Source organism: Sceloporus occidentalis, unplaced genomic scaffold (assembly GCF_023333645.1).
Source record: "Sceloporus occidentalis isolate IW3139 unplaced genomic scaffold, rSceOcc1.0.p SCAF_2, whole genome shotgun sequence".
Classification (NCBI taxonomy): Eukaryota; Metazoa; Chordata; class Lepidosauria; order Squamata; family Phrynosomatidae; genus Sceloporus; species Sceloporus occidentalis.
In genome coordinates, this window is record NW_028316982.1 from 146,659,430 (window position 1) to 146,684,534 (window position 25,105).

At 40.6% G+C, this 25,105-nt stretch overlaps 1 protein-coding gene across 3 annotated transcripts in view; it reads left to right on the top strand.

The window, feature by feature from the left end:
- The window catches only part of LOC149319126 (SLAIN motif-containing protein 1-like), a 45,676-nt gene that overhangs the window by 2,389 nt on the left and 18,182 nt on the right, over positions 1 to 25,105 (top strand). For 2 of the 3 annotated variants that reach the window (XM_089507972.1, XM_089507973.1), the window contains exon 2: positions 16,032 to 16,171. In XM_089507972.1, coding sequence (XP_089364098.1) covers positions 16,032 to 16,171 — 140 coding nt within the window. Of the gene's footprint in view, positions 1 to 9,432; positions 9,614 to 16,031; positions 16,172 to 25,105 lie in introns of those variants that run through there. The other variant, XM_089507974.1, reaches the window with a different exon arrangement.

Here is a 25,105-nt window from a genome sequence, read left to right on the forward strand (position 1 = left end):
TTGGGCTCACTGTCAGTCCTGGTGAGCGCTGACCCACTGAATCAGTGGCATTTCTCTACACATGGGCTCCCCTTTCAGCCATTGATTCAGGGAGTCTTCTTCTTCTTGTTGTTGTTGTTGTTGTTGTTAACTACCTTCCAGTATTCATGGCCATCCCGTGAATGAGACATCTCCTTACAAAATAATTGTAAGGGCTTGTTCTGTCCCTGGCATAAAAGGGGAGATAGAATTAACTCAGACATGATTTACTATGGTATCTCGAATGCAAGAGATCTGAAAGTTAAAGCAGCAGCTTGTTATTGTTGTTGTGTGCCTTCCAGTTGTTTCCTACCTCTGGCGATCCTAAAGCAAACCTATCATGGGGTTTTCTTGGCAAGATTTGTTCAGAGGAGGTTTGCCATTGCCTTCCCTTGAGGCTGAGAGAGTGTAGTTTGCCCAAGGCCACCCACTGGGTTTCATGGCTAAGCTGGGAATCGAACCCTGGTCTCTAGAGTCGTAGTCTAAATGCTCAATCCACTACGCCACACTGGCTCTCTTCCAGAGTCTACTCTGGGTTCAATAAGCAGTAGAATTTGGGGCCTTCTTGGGGTTAGTAACTACTCATGGGGGTAGAATTGGGCAGAAGAGATGTGCAGGAGCTGGAAGATGAAGGCTTCCTTCCCAACACCCCCATTTCTGTTTTTTCCTCCCCAAATGCTCTTTCCTCATGGGTTTTGAAGTGCATCTTTGCAAAGCTAAATGCACCCGGGAACCTTATTAAGGCAGAGAGCTGCAGTCCAAGTGAAGTGATGGACAGAACAGGGGCTACAAAGATGCCCGCCTGCCTGTGCTCACATAGGCACCATGGCTTATTCGCTGACAATTGTCACCTTTCAAACCCTCTTTCTTGTTCCTTTGAAGAAGCAGCTGTCAGGGGTTTAAGTACAGTCAGGAGTTTGGCTCTCCATTCCTCTTTGTTTTTCTTTCCTCTCCCCCTTCCTCTCTTTGCCATTCCTTCCTCCCTCTCTCCATCTTAGTCTGCAGCCCTATACATCGTTTTCTGGAAATAACCCATTCTTTAAAAATCTTAAGAAGGAATAAGTTGGAGGCCTTGGCACAACACACCTTGTTTCTGACAGTGGCATAGTTATAAATCCAAAGCAACCTGTTAAAAATTAATGCATTATAGGAGAGAAGAGTGCTGATTCTGTCTCATTATTTTTAAGGTGAGAGAGGGCCTGTTTTCTATCCATTAGTCTTTTTTTTAACATACCTTCTGTGTCTATTTTTAAAAGTATACTAATGCAAATTATTTCTGTTTACACAAGCCTTCTGTTGTGAATGGGAGTGATCCACACAGAGGAAAATATTGATTTACTTGCTTACGCGTTTCCCTGTCATTATTGGGATCTACGTGTGCCTAAGAGCTGGTTTAAAACCATGCGCAGGATGGTTTTAAAATTGCTAATACATCCCTTAATGTCTCTAGAGCTGTTTGTCATTATGAAAGTGATGAGGTAGAGCTTTACAATTTTGCAAAAGCCTAAAGCAGGAACGGACGAAGTGCAGCCCCTGCAGCTGCTCCAAGTTTGCAGACCTCTCCAATTTTTTAATTTTCCCCATGATATTTTGGGGCTATTTTCCACTCCAAATCCAGCCAAGATCACCCTGAACCCAGGTGCAGCAGTTTACGTTCCCCAGAACTGCCATCCCCAGGCACCTGAAAAACAAACAGACAAACAAAAGCCCCCAAATGGCAGCCAGAAGTGAAGGTTTTTTTAAAAAATAATTTTATTAACAAATTTTACAACACAACATATCAATCTTTTAGCATACACAACACAACATAACATAACACAACAACATAACCCACTCCCCACATGCTCACTTCCAGCATGCTGAGATGTGATGGTGCAGTGTTCTGGAGGAGTGTGGGGAGGAGTGTGGTTGTCCACCCCTGATCTAAAGGATTTCAGTAGATGCTTCATGTAGTAAACTACCTAAATTGGAGCATACGGGCCTGGACACAGAGCTGAAACTAGAGATCACCTTTAAGGCTGTGGATTTTTATTTTGAAAAATGGCAAGTCTCATTCCTAGAAAATGTGGAGAATTATGAGAGCGGGACACCTCTGAGCATTTGCAGAATACATTCTTTGATCTGCTAAATAATCCCGCTTTACTCTGCACATGAGTAAGTGGATGCCTTGTTCCAGTTGTCCATAAGATATCATATTTCCTGTTGAGGAAATGGTTGTGCATTGATCAATGGGAAGATAGTTGGTGATGCCCCCCTCAACCCACAAATGCCATCTATAGAAAGAGAGTGGCCATCGTTCACAAACTTCATGCAGAAAGTTCCAGATTTAATTATTGGCATCTCTTGTGGGGAAAAATGGGAGAGACTGCAGTGAACCAGACAGGATAGCCTTCAAGATGGAGTTGGCAATGGTGGCAATACCAGAGGAAGAAGAATACCGTGCTCCAAAAATTTCAGCGAAAGAAAAGAGGTGCTCATGGTAAATTACCAGGAACTGGATTGTAATGCAAAGATTCCTGTTGGCTGGCATCCTGTAGGTTACTCCCAGCTGGAGCACAGCCATTGAATCAATTGTTGAATGGTGAACTAACCAAGTCCCATTGGTTCAGTGAGTCTGATTTAGTAAGGATTAACAAGAAGATTTAGGCCATTTTGTTTCAAAAATAAAAATTGGGAAGCACCAAGAATCCCACAAGTTTCTGCTTTCCTTCATGTATATATCCTTCTCAGGAGATCAGTGTGAGTGTTTAGTTAATAAATTGATCCCTAATTTTTTTTTTAAGGCTGTGATTGACAAGTTAAATTGCAAACTATATGTCCTGCTCAGCTGTGAGGGATGGGAAGAAGGAAGGGGGGTTGTGTATTCAGTTGTGCTGTGATTTATTGTGAAGGCTGCCCTCATCTTCTTACTTTAACTTAAGGGAACTTAATATACCCCATGTGTGCTTGCACAGATGAGATATTACATTTTTGAGTGTTGCCTGGTTGGAAAGGCAGGAGAGAGTTGCTTTTATTGTTGGATGTTTTTCAGAAGATTGGAATATTTATATACCTTTATGCCCTTCATCGTTAAGGATGTTTAAATGGTATATGTCTGAATACTATTAAAACAATAGCATTTATAATTAGATTATGAAACCGCAGGGCATATTTTCAAAGAAAGGAGTAAAGCAGACCAAAACAGGCAGCTGAAATGCTTTGGTAAACATAATGGTTATGATGTAGCATGGAAATGATTGCAGTGTTGGTCACTAGATGCATGCCCATGGAGGATAGTATTCCCTATTTGGGGCACCACAACCAAGAAAGCCCACTCTCTTGCTGGCACATGCGAACCCCTGAGATCTGAAGGAGAGACTACTCCTCTGTTGATCCCGGGACAGAAGTAAGCAGAGGAGGAGGAGGGCACTGCTTTCTACAAGGCTGCCTCTATACATGTTCTGCATAGAGTCTCAGGGCTTCCTGATTTCAGAGTATAGCACCCACTCTTTGTTTTAAGCCAAACAAAGGAGCTCACCAAGGTGCTGAACACTGTCCCCAAAATGGTGCCTTGGATAGCTCCTTTAAAGTTCAGATTAAAACCCTGGCATCTCTCTTCTGAGAACAGTCTTGTTTGCATTTACACTAGGGAAGCTTGGAGGCTTCATATAGCTAAGCACATATAGTCACTTCCTTTTTCCAGCACAGGAAGGTATATAACTACATGACTGCAGTAACCTGAAAAGAGGTGGCCTTATTCCTTTTGCAGCCTGACTGAACCTTGGGGTTTACATCAATAATTACCAGGGCAAGGCCTCATAAATGGTGGAGGAGGAAGATCACATGGTCCAAGTGCTGATTCTTGCTTTACCTCATGCTAATATTCTTTTGCCTTCTCTTGTGTCTCCCATGTCAGTGGGCTGATGAATCAACTCCTAAATTTTAATCTGAGCTTTAAAGGAGCTGTCCAAGGTGCCATTTTGAGGACAGTGTTAAATGCCGTGGTTAGCTCCTTTGTTTGGTCTAAAACCCAGAGTGGATTCACTGTCTCACTGACATGGGGGAACCAGCTACCACTGATAAAGTAAATATGTGACAAATGGGTGAGAATGGGTTTGGCAATCCATGCTAGAGGCTTGTAGCATTCAAATGAGGGTCTTCTTGGTGAGTCAAATTATTTTTCAAAAAGAGGAAAGAAAAGAGTCACTTTTTCAAAAATTACAACTGTAAAGGAACAAATTACTTTCTTGTTTACTCTTGAATCTTGAACTTTTGCTATTTTGGTATTTTAAAAGTAAATTTGTACAACACACTGAGATTTTCAAGAAGTTCATGTATACATTCTTGCAACAGATTAGTAAGGCAGGCTAAAAATATTATTTTTATACTGCAGGTGCAGGTGGTGTTTGAGCTGCTCCGCTCCTTGCAAATGGCTGATAGGATTTGGAATTCAACCATGTTTCAAGAGCCACAGTCTCTTAAGCACTATGCTATGTGAAATTTCTATTAAAACTCATAGCGATTGCTTAGCAATAGCAAGTACATTTCTATACCGCTTATCAGTGGACTCCCTAAGCGGTTTACAGTGTGTAAGCTAATTGCCCCCAACAAACTGGATACTCATTTTAGTGGCCTACAGAAGGATGCCAGGCTGAGTCGACCCCGAGTCCCTGGCTGGTATTGAACTCATAACCTTATGGTTTATGAGTGAATGGCTACAGGACAGGCACTTAACCACTGTGCCACTGGGTTTATTTAGGAGTGAACCTGATCATGATGTGGGTTGTAACTGTGTATATGGTAACTCTATTGTAACTGGCAGAATTCAAAGACATAGCCATGTTAGTCAGGATCAATATGTAAAGGGATATTGTGGCATCTTTGAGACTATGAGAAAGACGTTTGTACCATAAGCTTTCCTAGTCTGTGCAGACACTTCACTCTGTGCATCTGATGAAGCAGACTCAGCCTACAAAAGGTTATGCTATAAACGTATTTCTCTGTTACTCCCAAAGGTGCTATAATATCCCTATGTATTGTAACTGTGTAGGAACCTTCCATTTTTCCTACCCAGAGGAAAGATAAACTGTATCTATGTTTAAAAAGCAATGTGCTCCATTTCTAAACTTGGATAATTAGCAGTTAACTGTATTGATTTCATGCTATAAGAATGGAATAACCCATAATGCTTCCATTAAAAAAAATGCAGGCATCTCACAAGATCATGAAATGTTAGAAACAGTACTCATGGCACTGAAACTGTCCTGTCAAACAAAAAGTCATTTTCCATCAGCATTTTATTTAAATATTGCTGTCTTGCTGGATGATACTCTTAGCTTCAAACCTGTACATCTTTCCCAGCATCTTGGGATTTATTTAATACCACCAATTTGAACGAGGCTTATACTAGAATAGATCATATTTTTGTAAATAATTCTAGTGCTGCGATGTTTAGTCAGTTAATTGGCTCGAATAAGAGATAGTCATGTAGGGCTTAACAATAATTTAATTATTTTTGAACATAAAGACTAAAGCTAGGGATGAAGGGTATCATCTTGGAAGAGCCGTTTTTCTCACACCCAGGTTAGAATGTGTACTACTACAGCTTGACTCAGTCTAGATTCAAACAATGAACAAATCTAAAGTCTTCTGATTAGTCAATGAAGACCCTTGCGAGAAAAAAATTGGATGAATCTGTGCCTAACACAAGGTTTACAGTGGTAGTACAGTTGGACCTCTCTATCTGCAGGGGAGCCATTCCAGACACCCCCATGGATAAAAAAAAGCCCACGGGGCCTCAAGTCCCGTTCCTAATGGCAGCGCAATGTGCATGCGGCCATTGGGGACAATGGAGCTTTCTGTTGGCTGATGCTCAGATCCACCTATGGCAAGCCCATGGATACAGAGGTCTGACTGTAATTTTGGAATTGTTGGAAACTAGGGTTTGATTCCCAGCTTGGCCATGAAACCATTGGGTGAACCTGGGCATGTCACATGTTCTCAGCCTCAGGTGAAGACAATGCAAACCTCCTCTGAACAAATCTTGCCAAGAAAACCCCATAATAATAATAAATAATAATAAAAAGTTTATTTCTATCCCGCTTTCCCAACTTTTGATCAAAGCGGCGAAACTAAGGTGATAGGGTCACCTTAGTTTCACCATAAGTTGGAAAGGGCTTGAAGGCACCCAAAAAAGAAAAGCAACAATTATGAAATGGGAATTTTCTGGCCCTCTAAATGTTGGAGTGCAAAGTTTTTTGTGGGTTTTCTGGACTATGTGGCCATGTTCTAGAAGAGTTTCTTCCTTACGTTTCGCCAGCATCTGTGGCTGGTATCTTCAGAGAAGATTTCTCTGAAGATGCCAGCCACAGATGCTGGTGAAATGTCAGGAAGAAACTCTTCTAGAATATGGCCACATAGTCCAGAAAACCCACAAAAAAACTATGGATGCTGGCCATGAAAGCCTTCGACTTCATGTTGGAGTGCAACTCCCAGAATTTCTCTCCATTATACTTTACTAGAGCTGCTGGAAGCTGTTAATTGCCGTCAAATCTGCTTTGACTTCTGGTGATTGTATGAATGAGGGACCTCCAAGACAGCATGTTATTTTTTTTTTAATATATATTTTATTAATTTCCACCAAAACAAATATAAAATACATAAACACATCAACAATCCACATTCATACATTCAGATATCCACAGAGTATATAATACATAATGCAATACATGGACGAAACAACATTAAACACAAAACAATTATTTACAAAGTCACAAGCACACCACATTGACTTCCTGCGGAGTGATCTAGAACGTGACATAGCCAAGCTGTACTTTGATACAAAAGAAAATCACCAAATATATCATACCACACTTGCGTTTACCAATTTACCAATATAGATATGATGTATAAATTAATATCTTATGTATTTTTCTTGAATTACCAATAAAAGTTACTTAACTACAATATGAAAAGATTGTGAGCAGTATATTTAGATCTAAATCAGTTTCCCTGAATTTAAAAAATCAACCAAAGGGAGCCAAACCATTTTTTCTTTGTTCCAGTTTAAATTCTCAATATAGCATGTTAGCTTGTCCAGTTCCATGTAGTCCATGACTTTCATTATCCATTCCTTCCAAGAGGGTATTGCTTCCCCTTTCCAATATGTTGCGAGAGTTATGCGTGCAGCAAGACAGCATGTTATTAACAGCTCTGCTAAAAACTTTTAAATCCAGAGCCACACCTTCCTTGACTGTGTCAATCAACCTGTCTTCCTCTTTTCCTACTGTCTTCCACCTTAACAAGCATTATAAGCTTTTTTGATTAATCATATTGACCCATGATATGTCCAAAGTACAATGCCTCAGTTTAGTCATTTTGGATTCTAGGGAGAGTTAAGACTTGATTTGCTCTTAAACCCATTTATTTGTCATTTTGGCAGGCCATGGTTTCTGTAGAACTCTACTTCAGGAAATGGGTTTATTCTTTTCCTATCAGTTTTCTTCACTGTCCAGTCTTCACAACCATTTATAAAAATAGGAAATATGATGCTATGAACAATCCTCACTTGGTATTCAGTGGTACATCTTTATACTTGAGGATCTTATTTAGTTACTTCATAGCTTCCCTTCCAAGTAGTCTTTTGATTTCTTGACTACTCTCCATTTTGATCTATGATTGATGCAAGGTATCTTCATTCAGTGTCTTCATTGGCCTGAAACACACGAGCAAAACCACACAGCTTCAAGCCACATAGGCAGTATGCCATTTAGATGACACATGTCCCAAATGTGACCTGAAGCCACACTGATGCTGCACTATTGCAGAAGAACCAGGCCAACAAGAAGCGGATAGAGTCTGCTCCTTCTGGCGGCTTGGTTCAAGACTGTGACAGCAGTCTGGATTGGGACTGGGCACATAACGGTTGGTCCCAGCACAAATGGCATTGAAAAAGCACAAGGCTACTCTATCTGGACCATCTGTTTTGGACCATAGTCCATTTTAAAGTTAGATAAACCATCTGTGGAATTAATTTTGCTTTCTTAAAGTTCAACAGTAACCCTTCTTTCAGACGCTCTTCCTTAACATTCCTGAATAGATGTTCCAAGTCATTCTATTTTCTGCTAGTAATATACTCATCTGCATATCTTTGATTTATCCAAGATGAGTGACAATGTCAATTTCTTTATGCAGTCTACCTCTCTCTGTCTTACTATTGCCATCTATTTTCCCTTACCATTGGGAACAGTGTTATAAAAACAGTAGCACATAGCTGATGCTTAAAGTGGCTGCCTCATGCTGAGTCTCTTCCCTATCTTCACTGGACTCTTTTCTTGCACAGTTGTAACATTTCTTACAGCTTAGTCTAATGTCATTATCATTGGGCAAATCTTCATTGTGCCTGAAGCAGCCAACAACATGGGAGAAAGGGATGGAATAATAATGTCAGGATGTGTTATGGGGGAGGAAGGGTAGATGACATCTTAGGGGGGATACAGACAGGCAGAAAGGGGTGGCTAGGCACCGCCCTTTTCTGCCTCGGATAGAGACCACAGCTGACAGATGCTGCAGCCTCCATGAGGCTTAAAAAGAACCTGCTCCTGGTGCCCTCACGTGCAATGATGACGTCCGTATGCTGTGCAGACGTCATCGTTGTATGCCTCATGTAAAAGGTGGCACGCCAAGATGGCGCCCGCGGTGCACAGTAGGGCTTGGGAGCGTGTGGACGCACCACTCTCCCAAGCCCTATTTTTGGCTCCAGGCTGGCGCACTCCAGGCTGGTGTACTGGGCCTTAGGCAACAGATTAATGCTTCTTATAACAAGGAATTCTCCTATACATTTGAGAGGCAGGTGGATGTTTCATGCTCTCACTAGGCAGGTGGCTGGTGCTGTAGACCTTATGGCATTCTGAACTATGTTATTGGGACTTACTGCTTCTTGTTCCAGGGTACTTTCACACTATGCAATTATAACACCACGATTCCATTTTAAACACCATAGTTCCATCCTGTAAAATCCTTGGATTTGCATTTGAGGGAGGGACCTTCAGAATTCTCTGCCAGAGAGTTCTAGTGCCTTTTTTGATTTGTTTGTTGTTAACAGCGCTCGAGTCAATTTATGATTGTGTAGTGTGAAAGGGTCCTGAGATGTTAGCACTGAATAGCAATAGCAGGTACATTTCTATACTGCTTATCAGTACACTTAAGCACTCCCTAAGCAGTTTACAATGTGTAACCTAATTGCCCCCATCAAACTGGGTACTCATTTTAGCAACCTCAGAAGGCTGGAAGGCTGGGTGGACCCTGGAGCCCTGCCTGGGATTGAATTCATAACCTTGTGGCTGTAAATGGCCGAAGTACTGGCATTTAACCACTGCATCACCAATCTTTTCTCTTTTAAAAATACTCCTTAGATACTGAACATTTCTGAGAAGTACAGCAGCAGTGGAGACGCTAGGGAGATTGAAAGAAGATTTACACACTTCCTTCTAGTGCAACTGTAGCAAAATGCGGCCTTCAGATGTTAGACTGCAACTATCATCATCCCTAGCCAGCATAGTCAGTGGTGAGGAATGCTGGGAGCTGCAGTACAGCAACACTTGTGCCAGTGATAGCGGTCAGTTCTTCTTGCTTGTCATCCTGTCACTTATGCTGGAGATTGTGACTAATATCTTGAGATATCCTGTCCCTTCACCCCCAGAACAGCTTTCTCATGTGTGATGTTTCTATTCAGTTTTCAGGGCTTTGTGCATTATTGTTTGTTTATGAAAAGACAAAAGATTAAAAATGATACCTGTAAAGTAAATGCTGCTCTATATGATTTGTAGGTTCATTCTGCTGGTGACCACAACATGGGTGAATGATGTTAGGTTTCTGGGGTGAATCAGGCCATGAGAAGTTACTTAGAAGATTATCAAACATGGACTCACCATCTGGGAATTGCCGGGGAAACATTAGGGAAGCGCACATGTGTGTAACCCTGAAGTGCTTCCTAGTGTCATGCAATCATCACCTCCCTCTAGCATCATGGGATTGTTCAGGGAGAGGTGATTTGCTATTAACGCAAAGTTTGATTTAATAGCAATTGCTTCTCCCTGAACGATTCCATTACGTTAGAGGGATGCTACAGGGAGCTGACGACTGCATGACACTGGAGAAGTGTTTCAGGGTTACACACACGCACACTTCCCTCATGTTTCCCTGGTGATTCCCAGACAGTGAGTCCATGTGTGATAATCTTGTTAGTTAAGTTAGGGGCTAAACAGACCGGTATTATATGCTGGCACGGGGACAGCGTGGGGACATGGCATACGCACGGTGGCTGCCCCCACACTGCTTCCATGCTGACATCATACCACGCACTCAGCTGCATGGCAGGGGGATTATGTTGCTCCATTGGCACAGCATTTAAATAAAATGTATTATTATTATTATTATTATTATTATTATTATTATTATTATTATTTGGACACGCTGTGCCAAAGGAATGCTGAAAAGCTGCTGCAGCAATAGCACCTTTTTGCTGGTGCTAAAAGGAGCTGCATTTTTTGCTGTTCCTTTTAGTGCTGGCAAAGCACAGGATTGGGGCCACAGCACACGGTTGCTGCAGCCCCGATCCGGCACTGAAAAGGGCAGCAGGATGCCTCTCCAAGGGGGAAGCCTGTCAAGCCCCTTAGTCAAGTTAAATTAAGAATAATAGTAATAAACTAAGTAGGTGATACAGAATTCTGGCCACTGCCTTTTTTAAAATACAATTTCAACCTAGCATTGACACTAGATTCTAAAATATCTAGTTCTCAAAGTAACATTTCCAAACTCTGGAACTTGGGTCCTATTTCTCCACTGCACCACCCACCCACCTCCACCTTTGCAACTTTAACCCTTCTGACCTCATTCCTTAGAAGTATATAGAAGTGCTGGTTATGATTTTTAAAGTCTTACATGGTTCAGGTCCAGGTTATTTGAAGTACCATATTCTTCCTTCTGAACCAGCCCATGCTCTGAGATCTGCTGGGGAGGCTCTTCACTCTGTCCACCACTCTCACTTTTACACATGGTAGGAACATGGGAGATGGCCTTCTCAATGGCTGCCCCCACACTCTGGAACTCCCTTCCCACAGAGGTTAGGCTGACACCCTTCCTATTTTCTTTTTGCAAACATGCAAAGATCTTTCTATTCTGACAGGCTATTTGGTGAATGATGATACAAGGAAGGCCCATCTTACATCATATGCTCGATATTGCTAATTGCTTTGCATATGTGTGTATGTTTTAATGTATATTTTGGCCTGGTTTTAATATTTTTTTCTAATTGTCTAATTGTGTTTTAACTTTTGTAAGTTGTGAATTTTGAATAATGTTTTTGGTAAGCAGCTTTGAGTCCCAATCTGGAAAAAAGGGGGGATAGAAATAACAATTACAATAAGAGTAATAATAATAGAAAAACAGCACTTGCTAAAGTTCGTTTATGGTCTACAACTCTAAGAATTCTCTAGATAGTATGGCCACTGGTCCTACAGTCTTGGAAAGTCTGGGAATTGCAATCCCAAAAGAGTAACATTTCCATATTCTGAACAAAATAATGGAGGAAATAAAAGGCCACTACTGAAAAACCCCTCCAAAAGGCAATGCAATATCACTCCTTATTGAAATATTGTTGATACCATCAGTCCTATTATCCTAATCTGTTAGATATATTAAAATGAACAATATATCTTTGGTGCAGCCATTAATAAAATGCAGATTCAATTGAAATTAAGAATTGTCATAAATTTTCTCTCACTGTCAGCAATCAAACTACAAATGTTTCTTGGAGAAATAATTCCACAAATACTGGGCCACCACATACAAAGCCCTGCCCCTGTTACCAATATGATTGTTGTTGTGTGCCTCCATTCTCTGAAGCTGAGAGAATGTGACTTGCCTAGGTTCACCCACTGAGTTTTTATCCTTGAGCAGGTAATCAGCCCCTGATCTCCAGAGTCATAATCCAACACTCAAACCACTGCACCACATTGGCTCTTACTCATGAGATTATCATCTGTTATTTAAAGGCCAGGGCCTAAATTGCCATTTTTAAAATTGATCTGGCTGACAATGTTGTCCCAATGTATTTAGGCAGGGGTGGGAACCGTGGCACACCAGAGGTTTTTAGACTGCAATTCCCATAATATCTTTCTGTTTGCTCTGCTGGATAGGACTGATGGGAGTAGCAAGAGATCGGGAAATTCTGAAGGGACACATTATGCACCTCTGCATAGTATTTTAAAAGCCCCCCAAAAAAACATTGCTTCAAGGGTGGGCCTAGAAACAGACTTAGGAGTGGCCATGTCAGAGTTTTCTAAATTCTAGCACCTTCATTGTTTAATATACTTGTACAGAACAGGGATCAGGTTCAGAAAACCTTTTCAGGAATAAATCATAAGGATCAGTTTCCCATTCCATTTGTTGGCACAAGAAGACAGGGTGGGTGGGATTCATTTTCTTCCAGGACAGTAAACTAGCTGGTGGATGGGAAAGTGCAGGAAGGGCCTATTTGGAATAATAGAATGATACTTCGGGTGATATCATCTGGCAGACTTCAGACTTCTCTGTCATCTCCACTGACAGCTCTCCATTGACAGCTGGTGTCATCTATGTCAGTAGCAAATCTGCACTGGATTTTAGTTCAAATTTCAAAGGAGCTACCCAAGGTGCTGGACCTCATTTGGGATAAGTACACTGAACCGAATAGAGTCTTTTAACATTTGGACTAGAGCCCAGAGCAGATTCACTGTGCCACTGATATAAAAGCCACCAGCTGTCACTGGTTCTCTCTCAGCTGTAAGCAATAATCTTCACAGAAGCTTGCTTTCCCACAGTGGTCCATTACTTATAGCTATGCATGCTGAAATATGAAATATATTAGGATATCCTCTTACTGAATGGGTATTTAGGAGTTGTTGGGTTTACAAAGTACCCGGTCTTCATGAAGCTGGAAAAAAAAATCTCCTGGTTAATTGACAGAGAACAGATTTTATTCTGGTGCTGGTTGACGAAATCTCTGGAAAATCTTAAAATTTAGGTTTTCTTTTCTTCTCTTAACATTCTCCTGCCCATGGATGTGGGGTAGAAAGTTTTGGCTATATTTTTCTATGGAAAAATTACCATAACATATACCTATATCAGCATTTATCCATACTGTTCTGGGCTCTTGTACTGCAATCAATCATGTTAGATGAGTGAAATATATGAAATTCTAATTATTCTTCTAAGGAGATAGCCATTAACAAACCCTCATGGCCAGAGAAATAAACTAACAAATGAACACATGGGTAACCTTGTTTTGATTTCACAAAATCTTTTGCTTCCTCAACAGTCACAAGTACAAGTAATCAAGAAAAATGCGATACGTTGTTTGTGCCTACAGACTCAGACAATGCCAGTGAAATACAATATTCAACTGGTTGTACTGAATTAGATTTTTCTTAACTTGAAATGGAACTGACAAGTACTGCAGAGAGTGAGTGAGTGAAGCTGAAGATATTACAGTTATATATCATCAAAAGAAATTTAAACTGTTGATATAAGATATATATGAGGTACAGATCTGTTTAGGTATGTGTCCTTAAAAATTAATTATTTATGGTGTATTTTATTTTTTTGTTAAACATAAAGGATGTATTTGCATTTACACTATTATTTACATTAGTGCCAATATTTCAGTAAAATAATCTCCCCACAAGCTTTGAATGTATTTGAATGTGCTAAATCTTTGAAAATTTTCCAGTTCTGCTTTTTCTGGAAAATCCACACTAATGTTCCTGCCATGTGGAGCAACAAAGTGAGTGAGAAATACGCCTCTCATGCTCCTCTTTGCATCTGCGTATCTGCCTGCAGAGCTTTGGAAAAATACCTTTTGGCCTACAATTCCCTGAATCCTCTTGAGTTGAGCTAGAAGTTGTAGTCCAAAAGGTAACATTTCCAGGCTCTACTTGTTCTTTCTCTCTCCTGGTTTGTTGAGTTTCTGTAACTGAATATGGATTTTAATGCTGCTTTTCCTACACTGTACTGGCAAATAGTCAGTAGTCAAATAGTCAAATACTGTTTGCTTGTAGAACAATTCTTCGTACGTCTGTTAAAAAGTAACTCCCATTGTGTTTCGTGGGAAGAAAAGTAGGATTAAAGTCTTAACCATGTACAAATGGTAATGAGCAAATAATTCACATGTGAGTCTGAAATCTCTGCCAGGCATCCATGAGTTAGACAGGAACAGAGAGAATGTGGGGTAGAAACATTTTTTTCCTTTGAAACGACAAAAAAGTAGTATTGGTTGTCTTTAAAATGCAGTGGTATAAAACAGTTTGCATTTGGAGATATATAAAGTGTATAACTGGGGTTTTTGTTTGCTTGTTTATCAACCTGTTAAAATAAAACTTGCTTCAAAGATTCAATGGTATATTACGTATTTAGCGCAATATCACAATTTTGGAAAGAAAGTAGTACACCAGCTTTTATCTACATAATTCAAATGTATATGTAAGTGTGCATAGGTATACATATATAACTCATATGGATAGACACATGGGTAGACACACCGAGAAACAAATACAGTGCCTCCCACTTATGGAAAAAACGATTGCAGATACCCCTGTTGTGGCTATGAACTTTCCTTGGGGTTATCACCATGGAGGCTGTTATGACAAGTTTACCACAGTTCCACTGTTCATAAATTGAACCAAAACTGTGTTCATGTGACACACATACTTGGAGTGGGCATCCCTCTGAATTAAAGATTAATCATTGCTTCCTGCCCAGTATGCATTGGACCACAAGCCAGAATTTCCTGCCATTTAATGGACCAGAAAGCCTACAGTAAAATGCTTAAGATGTTCTGATGTCAGTGCCAGTTAAGAATGCTTTAATGTATTCTGAATTGCATCCAAGATATTAAGCTTGCATTTGCTTACTTAACACAAAAATCCTAACGAAGAAGTGAAGAACTATTGTTTGTTGAGGACATAATCCTTCAAACTCTGGGTCAACAGCATAGGCTTAATGTTCCTTAATCATAGGGTGTTATGATATACCCTACAAATAGCAGTTCCAGACATAGGGGTGAAAGGTAAATCTAGAACTAAACGTTTCCAACACATTGCACAAATAAGGAATTTATCCTTTAGAGCAGAGCTTGGTGTCATGGAAATCTCCAAACTCCTTCACACATATAGCATTTTGCAGGGGAACATAGGATATGTTTTATTAATTTTTTCAAATGTGACAAATGTTTGTCAGGGACTGTGTTGACTACAGCTCCTTGTCAAGCATTCACTGAGTGGCAGTGAATACTGTGTAAAACCAGAGCTGTTGTCAGCACTTGGGTTCCTGGGCAGCTGCTAGGACTAGCAGGGCCAACTGATGACACCTGGTCTCCCTTTATTTTCTGATCCCCCTTTGATTTTTTCTTTTCCAGCTGTGCTTTCCAGCTGTGCAGCTGCTTTTTTTTAATTCCTCATCATGCCCGCATCATTGCATTACTATAGGTCATGGGAAGTGATGCCGTAGCAAAACACAATGGCACCTTTCATGTAGGGTGTGTTTCTACCCCTCCCAGAAGGGTCTGGGAACATTTAGGCTTTTCAGTGATTGCCACCTTCTCAGAACTTGGAAAAGCTTTTTTGGTGGGGGTGGGGATGACAACTTTCCCAAATCCCCAAAAGTCACTTATGGACTATAGCTTAACCTCTACATATATTCTAGTAATGCAAAACAACGTCTTGTTAGAGCATGACATATGGTGGTTGATGAAGTATCCTTCTTTGGCATTTTTCAAACAGAGGCTCTATAGCTATCTGTTGAGAGTGTTTTTATTGTGTATTCCTGCATGGCCAAGAGTTTGAATGGATGGTTCTTGAAGTCACTTCCAATTCTGATGATTCTATATGCCTTCGTCTCTCCCGTTATATTGTCCTAGAACCTAAACTGAAAATGGAGATTGCTAGTATCAAGTTTGGTATTTATATGTTGGGCTAAGTATTGTCTTTGGCTCTGTTTAGGTTGTATGTTGCACCTGCTAAGAGCATCCTTCCTCCAGAAAAAGCACTGACCCCTCTGCAGTGGTGTCGACACATTCTGGATAATCCAAGCCCTGAGATGGAGGCTGCAAAGCGCTCCTTGTGCTTCAGGCTAGAACAAGGTAATTCTTAGTTGTCATTCACTAAGTTTCATCACATTTCTCAACTAATATTTTTCCTTCCTGGTTTTAGGCCAGTCCAGTCTGTTGGAAATGTACCACAAGAGAATCGTCCCATTTGCAAGATGTTCTCAGATGAATTGTCCTTCATGCATAGAACAAAGTTTAAGGAATAGAGAAGGGATGTGTGAAGCCCATCACTGTGTGTTTGTGTGGTGTTTCCTGCTTTTCTCTTCTGTGTTCCAAACATTTACAGCAAGAGTGGGCAACTGCATGGGGGCCAGGGACCAATTTTCCTCCTTACAACTCCATCCTGCATGCCCCCCCCCCTGTGCTCTGAAATACTTTTGTATTCATTTGAGTTCTTCCCAAAAAGGTGAGCAGAAGTGAATCCATGTCACTTCCTCTTACTATGAGAATAGAGGGGGGTCCTGCAGAGTTTTCTGTGGGGCTGGGAGTGATTTTTCACAAAAAGGCCCAAAAAATTAAAAGGGGGAGGGAGTTGGAAGGCTGTGGGGGGCATTGCAAAAGAAATGTGGAAGTTGTTTTCTATTGCTTCCAGCGTGTGTTTGGATAGCCATCTCTGTTCTTTAAAGCTCCAGTTAGCTTGTGCAAGAATCACCAGGCAACTGCCTCTTTCATGATCTGGTGGAAGTAATTTGAACAGAATCAGGCAGAAGCTGGGTTCAGGATAATTGTCTGAACTGACAAAACCAATATTTTTCATCTAACTGTGGGCTGCATAGCCATTTTTAGCTTTTTCTCCAGGGTTATCACTTAAGGTTTTTAAAAATTCAAGAACTGTGTAAGGGCTCGAAAAGCTAACAGAACACACTGCAGAAATAATTTGTGTTGAGAATGCATTAATTGTCCTGGCTCAGTGCTAGGGAATCCTGGGAATTGCAGTTTATTGTGGTACCAGAGCTCTTTAATAGAGAAGGCTAAATGTCTCACAAAACTACAGTTCCCAGAATTTATTAACATCAAGGCAATGCAGTTAAAGCGGTCTCAAACTGGATTATTTCTGCAGTGTTTTTTTTTTTACCATAGTTCTAGCATTTAGTCTAATTTAGTGTTTTAGTGTGATATTTTAGTCTTACTTTTAGGTTAGGCTAGTGTTGGTTGTAGTTTAATATATACATGTATCATCATATATATTCTCCTATTCTTTTCTTTTCAGTTTTTGTGTTTATTATGTTTTGTGTTTTTGTGTTTCTTTTTAAGTATTTTTGAATCCTTGGTATGTTTTGTGTTCCTGTATTGTTTAAGTCAAAAATTAACTTTAAAATGACCAATAAAATAAAATAAAATAGTATCCAATAGGCTGTGTTGGTGAGCTGAGTGTGGGAGGTGAGGCTCCAAAGTGTCCACTCTGGACCCTCTCCACTTTATTCCCCTCTTGGGCTATGTCTGTCTGGAAAAGCAGCCAACAGCCAACACACCCAACAAAGATGAGAGACAAGCCTGGAAAGGCAGCCCTAACAAGGTCCGTGGTCAGTCAGGGTGCAAGCCAAAGGGTCAGGTCAAGAGCATTGTCAAGCAGTCCAAGAAGGTTAAGGGTTTCAGATAAACAAGATGGTCAGGCAGTTTGAGAATCGAACGTCCAAACAGAGTAGACAAACTGTGAGTTAGAAAACAGAGTGCTTTCACCAAGAAACTCAAATAAATTCTGATAAGATCTCTGAAATCCTTCCCAGGCTTTTATTATCAGCCTTCATTAGTGCAGGTGATCTTTGATGACATTTTGCATAAAGCCTCCTCAAGCACCAAAGGCATGTCCTTTCAGATCTTCTCCGGCTGAAAGTAGGTATGTGATCCTTCTCCTCCATGCCCACATTACTAGTAGGCCTTGCTGCCATCTGTGGATTTGAGCATCTGTAGATGGCAAGCCTGACAAGGGGGCAATGGGGGAGGAGGAAGAGAACTGGCAGCGGCAATAGTGACAGAGGGGGGTAAGAGGAGGAGGAGAAAGGAGGAGGCAAGGAAGAGGAGGAGGAACAAGGAAAAGGAGGAGGAAGAGCAGAGATGGGGTGAAGAGGAGGAGGGGAAAGGAAAAGGAGGAGGAATAGTGGCAATTGGGTGAAGGGGAGGAGGAAGCGGAAAGAAAATGAGGAGGAAGAGTGGAGATTGGGGGAGGAGGAGGAGGGAAGAAAATTAGGAGGTGGAGCAGAGGAGGTGAAGAGGATGTGGCGGAGGAAGGAAAAGGGTGAGGAAAAGGAGGAATAGCCATGGCAGTGACGATGGGAGAGGAGGAGAAGGAAGACGAAGGGGCAACCTCCCTGCCACCTGCTATGGTGAAACCAGCAAAGCTGGCTTCCGGTTGGGTGGGGAAAGTGCCATTATCCCCGATGGTGCCACAGCTGCGTGACTGTGCCACTGTTGAGTACTACAGGACTTGAGCATCCACAGATTTTGGTATCCATAGGGGAATCTGGAATGGATCCCCTGTGGATACTGAGGGACTATTATAAAACCAGTATGTTTTATAATAAAGGAACAGGGCTTGCAGTGGTTCAGAAAATCCAGAACTTGAATGAATTCAGTCATAGTTGAATTGCTCTTTAATAAGTTCAAGACTAGTAAATTATTTTGGGTGTTGAATATACATAGTCATAACTACTGTGTTGTATATACTACACAGCAGAGATAACCAAATAAGTGCCCAACTATTCATGAAACAGGAATTTGTGAGCTAAATCCTGTCAAGGTTGACAACAGAGAGTTTCTTTGTACTGAATTGGAGAACATTTTACTTTCAAATCTCCCTTGATGTTTGATGGTTCCTCGTTATTATTTGTTTTGTGTTTTTCAGCAAAACCTGAGGGAGTTGTAGCCAAACCCATTGCATGTTCTCGTTCATCTTTTTCTCTCTCAAGGGTTCCTTTTTCCATATGTCACTTTCATTTTTATGGCATAGATCTGACTTTCACCCCAGGATGCTGGAGTTTCAGAAGCAATTATTGTAGATGAATGCGTGTTACCCTCATTATAAGAACTTGGCACTCTGAAATGGGGAAGAACTCCCATCAGGTTTTTGTGTTACTTCCAATATCCTGACACAACACTGTTGTTACCGAATAATTGGCATTTTATTTGTCACCAGGGTAACCTCTTAATTGGGACATCATCCCATACGATGTTTAATGGAACTTATGAAGGTGCCATGAATTGTCAGAGTCTAGTCCAGCATTGTTTGCTGTGACAGGCAGTAACTTTCTAAAATTGTTTCTACCTTGCTACTTAAGGCCCTTTTAACTGGAGATCCAGGGACCTTTTTCCGAGAGCTTGGGCTACAGTGCCCAGAACCCCCAACCATAGTGGATGGAAGATTTTGAGGGTTATAGTAAAAAAGAAACTTTTCTAAACTCTGAAAACTTTTCTACTCTGCAGGCATTAATCATAACCATCCTCATAGACACACACCCAGGGAGGATTGACCAGTGTATATAGTTGCGTTATCCATATCATTGGTAGGTATATAAAAACACCCCACTCCTGCATAGCAGGAGTACATAGAATAATGCCTAGTATATTTGGATATAGGACACTAGATGGGCAAAGGCCAGTGTTGTAGTGAGCATGTTGGACTTTGGTTGGAGAGACCTGAAGTTGTTTGTAATTTTATTTATTGAATTTATATCCCACCTTTCTCCCAGGATGGGATTCAAAGGCTTACAGATCCAACAGTTTACAGCAATTTGAAACAGGATTAACCCACCTGAGCCTGCCTATCTTTCAGTTAGGATTTGAAGCTCTTGTTAAAATATTATTTTACAGAAGTTAAAACAAGCATTAAATAACAGTATTAGTCTTTTTAAAAGCAAGGCTGAAAAACTCTTAAAAACAAATTTAAAACTTAATTACTAATACAAAATAAGAAAGACAGCACAACACTGCAAAAGGTAAAGAAAGAGACATATGTCTCTGAGCATTATAAAACGAATGGGTTAAGATTTCCCAAGTATTTATTTTTCTTCAGCACCAGGGAGTAACTTTCTCAAAGTCAACAGGCCAGATCATCTCCACGAAGAACATATCTTTGGTTAAATAACGTTTCTGGGAAAATCTACTTTTCCTACTGTGAGGATTCCTACTTTTCCTACTGTGAGGATGCGGAGTGACAGACAGTGCCATGATTCCTGCTAATCAAACAGTTCTTGCACTTTAGACCTGTGAGTCTAAAAAGTGTCCATGTATCAGCAACATATGGTTTGAATGTGTGCCCAGACCTTTGTGTATCTATCACAATATATACACAATAGTGTGTTTGTCACTGGTCAGCCAACCTTCCTTCCTCTGACCCTCAGCAAGTGGGTAACATTTCTAAATGACTTCATCGAACACTGAAATGTAGTAAGGAAAGCTAAAGGATAGTTTGGGTGGAGAAGCTTTCCATGATGTCTTGAGCCAGGAAGAACTAAATGCTTTATGTGGGAATTTATGTCCTGAGTAATGAGAAGGTCCAGCAGTCAGACCCTTTGTTAGTGAGGGTCAGGAAGCAAAGAAACAAGGCACAAACAGAAGGTCAGCAAGAAGAAGAACAAAGTAAGGAATGTACTGACAGACAAGTAGTGGGAGTCCAGCTCTCCTCCTGCCTAATGTAAGGTGAGAAGTACCAATCCAGTTTTCTCGTACCAACTTTGCCACTGCCCTTTGTCTCACTCTGAGAGCAAGACAAAGAGTGAACAGACTGCGGAGAACAGTCCTGGTCACATAAAGCAGCCAGTGCTACTCCCCGCAGGACTGGTCAGGCTCAGTGCTTGGTTTTGATGGTTCCTTTCTCAAAGTAAGGATGGGTGGGATGCTGACTCTGGGAAGCAAAGCTTTCCAAAGTACTAGTAGTAGACACTCTTCTATACAGAGTTCACCCATTCTGGCACATCACTACCTGAGATGGGTGCCTCACTATGCTTAGTTGGAGGACTGGCCCTGGAAACAAGAACCTATGGGGAGGAAGGATGGATAGATTGGAGTGTGGAAAAGGCAGTTCAAGGAGAATGGCACGCAAAGTAAACTCTTATTACATAAGGCCTAGGGAGATGAAGAACTATGTGCTATTTATGGGAAAGGGATGAAAAGGCAAGGAAGCTTGGAGGTCAGGGAAATATATTTCACATATTGATTTGAAGTAATTGCCAAGACATTTGGCTGCAGGTCTGTGTTGTATATAGTTCCTATGTCAAGTTGCTTTGTGGAAAACACAGTACAGGGTTATGTAACAATGCATTTCCAGACAGACCCAGCAAACAACTTGAAACTGAAATTGCAAATATTACTGGAGGGAAGAACCATAAAGGAATATTCCAGGCATAGCGGAATGCTTCTTCTTCTTTTTAACTCATATTAGCCATCAGTAAAAACCTGGTGCTGATTTTCCCAGAATTACTAATTATCAGGGGTCATTTAGACTTATCTTTTCCAATTACCCTTACTGAGGAACACCCAGTCTCAGAAACACAAGGTAACACAGTGTATATTCATGCAGTGGGTGTGTAGTTCTGTTGCTAAGGCCTCCAGTTAAAAAGAGCAAATGGCAAATGATATGAAGGACTTTTGCTTGAAATCCTGTAAAGCTAATGCCTCAGAGTGGTGCCAACTGGTGACTTCCATGTCAGTGGGATGGTGAGTCCATTCTGGATTTTGGTCTGAATTTTAAAAGAGCTGCCCAGATCTTTAGAAACAAGAATGGGATGTGGAGTTCATATGTGCAAAAGTGTTCTTATAGGCCAGTCCTAGACTATAATTGGCATAAGACCTAACTTAATGAGAGAGAGACTCTGCTCAGTGGTAGGTTGGATAGATAGATATATACTATATATATATATAAAATACCAGGTTCACTTCCTTCTATCTCAAAAGTTGAAAATAACATTGCTTGTAAGTGCCGTTGTCTGAGACTTTGGTGAAGTCAACTATTCTGGTTTAGAATAGGGGTAAATGAGGCCACCAAAAGCCATTTTTGTACTCCCCAAGTTACCTTGAAAACAAATTGGTGGCAAAGATTGCTATGGAATTTGTATAGCATCCCACTAAAATCCTATTTAATGCAAATGTTTGTAGCAATTTTCTAATTTGCTTTCAATGGCTAGTAGAAGTTTATCATCCAAATTTGGTGAAAAAGGTACAAGCTGGGAAAAGCTCACTTAAAGTAAACAAAAAAACACTTTAAATTGGATTTTTGGTGGTCTGCAGCAGGTCTCAAGGAGCAAAATTGTTCCCTACATCCACTAAAGTTGTCCATCCCTGTGCTAGGTAGCTCAGTACTATAAACAGAGCTGATATAAAGGAACTTTATAGATGTCCTAACATTTCATACAGAGGCAATAAAGGAGCAGTATAGAGGTAATAAAGGATCCTATCTCCTTTTCCTGCTCTTCTGACAAAATAATCATAGACAAGCTTGATGCTCACAAGTAACTAGTGTCAAATAATCAGTAGTTTGTAATCACTTAATTACAAATAACTAGTAATTATTTTCTATTTCCAGTAACTATAGTTACTAGATATATTACCTCTGTTCTCTGTTGTGAGGACTGAGATGGCAATAAGGTGAATGGAAGGAGATTATGCTTTGTACCACAGGGCAGCAACTTGTACTTTTCAGATTTTGTTACCTGTTACAGACAGCCAAAATAAAGCTGCTTCGAGTCACAATGGAGGTATGGTGTTTCAATGATGCATGTGTCCTAAGAGTCCAGAAGTCGCACCAAAGCCACGCTCCAGCCCTAAGGACTGGAGCGTGGCTTTGGTGTGGCTTCTGGACACTTAGGACACATGCAGCATTGAAACACCATACCTCCACTGTGACTTGAAGCAGCTTTATTTTGGCTGTCTGTAACAGGCCAATGGAACTCATTTACTTACTCTTTGAGAACTGAGAAAGTAAAATAAAAAATCTTTTTAATGTCATTGTAATTGTCACTAACTACATGGGGGTGAAGGGGTCTGGAACTACAACTGTAACTAATAGCTTTTGTTCTAAATACCCTAAAGGTACCAGATACCATCTGATTCTGGAAGCTAAGCAGTAATAGCTCTGATAAGTACTTGGATGAGAGACTGGCAAAGAATATCAAGTGCTGTCTGTTATATTTCAGGGGAAGAAACTGTTAAAACCACCTCTGAATATTCCTTGCCTAAGAAAACCCTATGATTTTCATTGAGTTGCCATAAGCCAACAGGTGACCTGAAGATGCATAAACATAAACTTGCTTTTTAAACCAATTCTCCAGGCTTTGGATGTCTTAGTGAGCAATGGGTTTCATGTTCTGTACTGACATTTCCTTTTATGCATTTTTTTAAAATGTGAAAGCAGAGGGAAAGAGAGCCAATCCCAGACAGACAGACCCAAGAGCAATTAGAGATAGTGATATATGTGAAGTGACTGTAAATGTGAGTGAAGCAGCAGAACTGTGGATTTGTGCTGATGGCAGATTTTCCCCATTGCTGGCAAGATGGCACCATAGTTATGAAACTCTTTGCATTTCAAAACAACAAGAATAAACACTGTAAGACAGGATCAACTGTAGAACACAGATAAACACAAAAGCATCTGAATTGAAGCATATTTTGAAAAAGTAATGCCAATTCGGCACTGAGGACTTGTGCATCTGAGATCCATTATCACATTCTTTATTTAATTGTGATATTTCATCCCTGTCCCTCATTTGCTGGCACACATTTCTTTAGCTGTCTTTTGCACAAGCTACTTCTCTGGTGTTCCCTTTCTGTGAAACAGTCAAATGTTTTCCAGACATTATGTTATGTTGCATGTATGCGGCTTGATGTAAAGGCTCAAATATTCTACTTGAATTATGCAACATGCATTCTTATTAAAAACATGAAAACACTTCACCAGTCTCTTGGGATTTTTTTTTTTAATATTTATTACAGAAAACCTGGATGGGCAGTTGGGAAAGTCCAATTAGGAAGGGCTGGTGAACCATTTCCCCTGCATAATCAGTATGGCCCAAAAACAAACAAGGAGCTACATTACATTCCTCCAGTTGTGCAGGGAGTGACACTGTGACCACAACTGGATGGGTGTAATGTTGCTTCTTGTTTTAATGTTTCTTCTTTTGGACCATAGTGAGGGGCAGAGTGCACAAAACTAGGATGCAAATTCTAAAACAGTGGTCAGTATTTAAAAAAAAATACTGGTGGAAAGGATCAGGGAGTTTTGGGGATGTCTTTAGGAGCTTTGAGGGGGGCTGCAAAACAGTGGTACAGGGGTCATTAGCAGCCAATAAACCACATTTTCCCCATCCTTACTTTAGAGAAATCAGCTCCTTGGGGGCTTGCATAGATTGTTTGATGAAAGCATATAATACAGCAGCCTGTGCTAGCTGTAGGAGCTGCAGTAATCCCAGGTTATCATTCTGCATTTTATACTGATCCCAATTAGGCAAAGAATATCTGTATTGGTTGAACTCTCTCCATTCTCAGTCTTTTCCCTTCCTAATCACCTTCTTTTTCTCTTTTGCCTGACTCTTCTGAGCAAATCCTATAATTATTTGGGCAACAAAACCTACCAAGGGATTGTGTGTGTGTAATATGCATGGGCAGACTATACAAGTGCTGCAGTGTGATTAGAGTTCCCTCTGACAAATGAATCCTTATAAGAGCTAGATCATACAAGATGTTGTAGTACAGATTCTTGATCTTTTTCATCTTGTTTCTGTCTGGGCCAAGTGTCTCTGTAAGTTATATTTCCATTTTTTAGCTTCTGTACTTGAACTGACCCATCAGTTCACATCAGATGTTTATCTAGCAGAAGATGGCATAGCAAGACTTCTCGGTGTTCTGAACTGCTGCTGTGCTTAGAGAATGATTGTTTGTTCATTTTCCCTTTTGTCTGTGTTGAAAATATTCAAAATCATAGTGGAAATATGGTTTGGCTTTAATTATTTCTTAAAGCAAATGGTTAAGTCGCTGTAA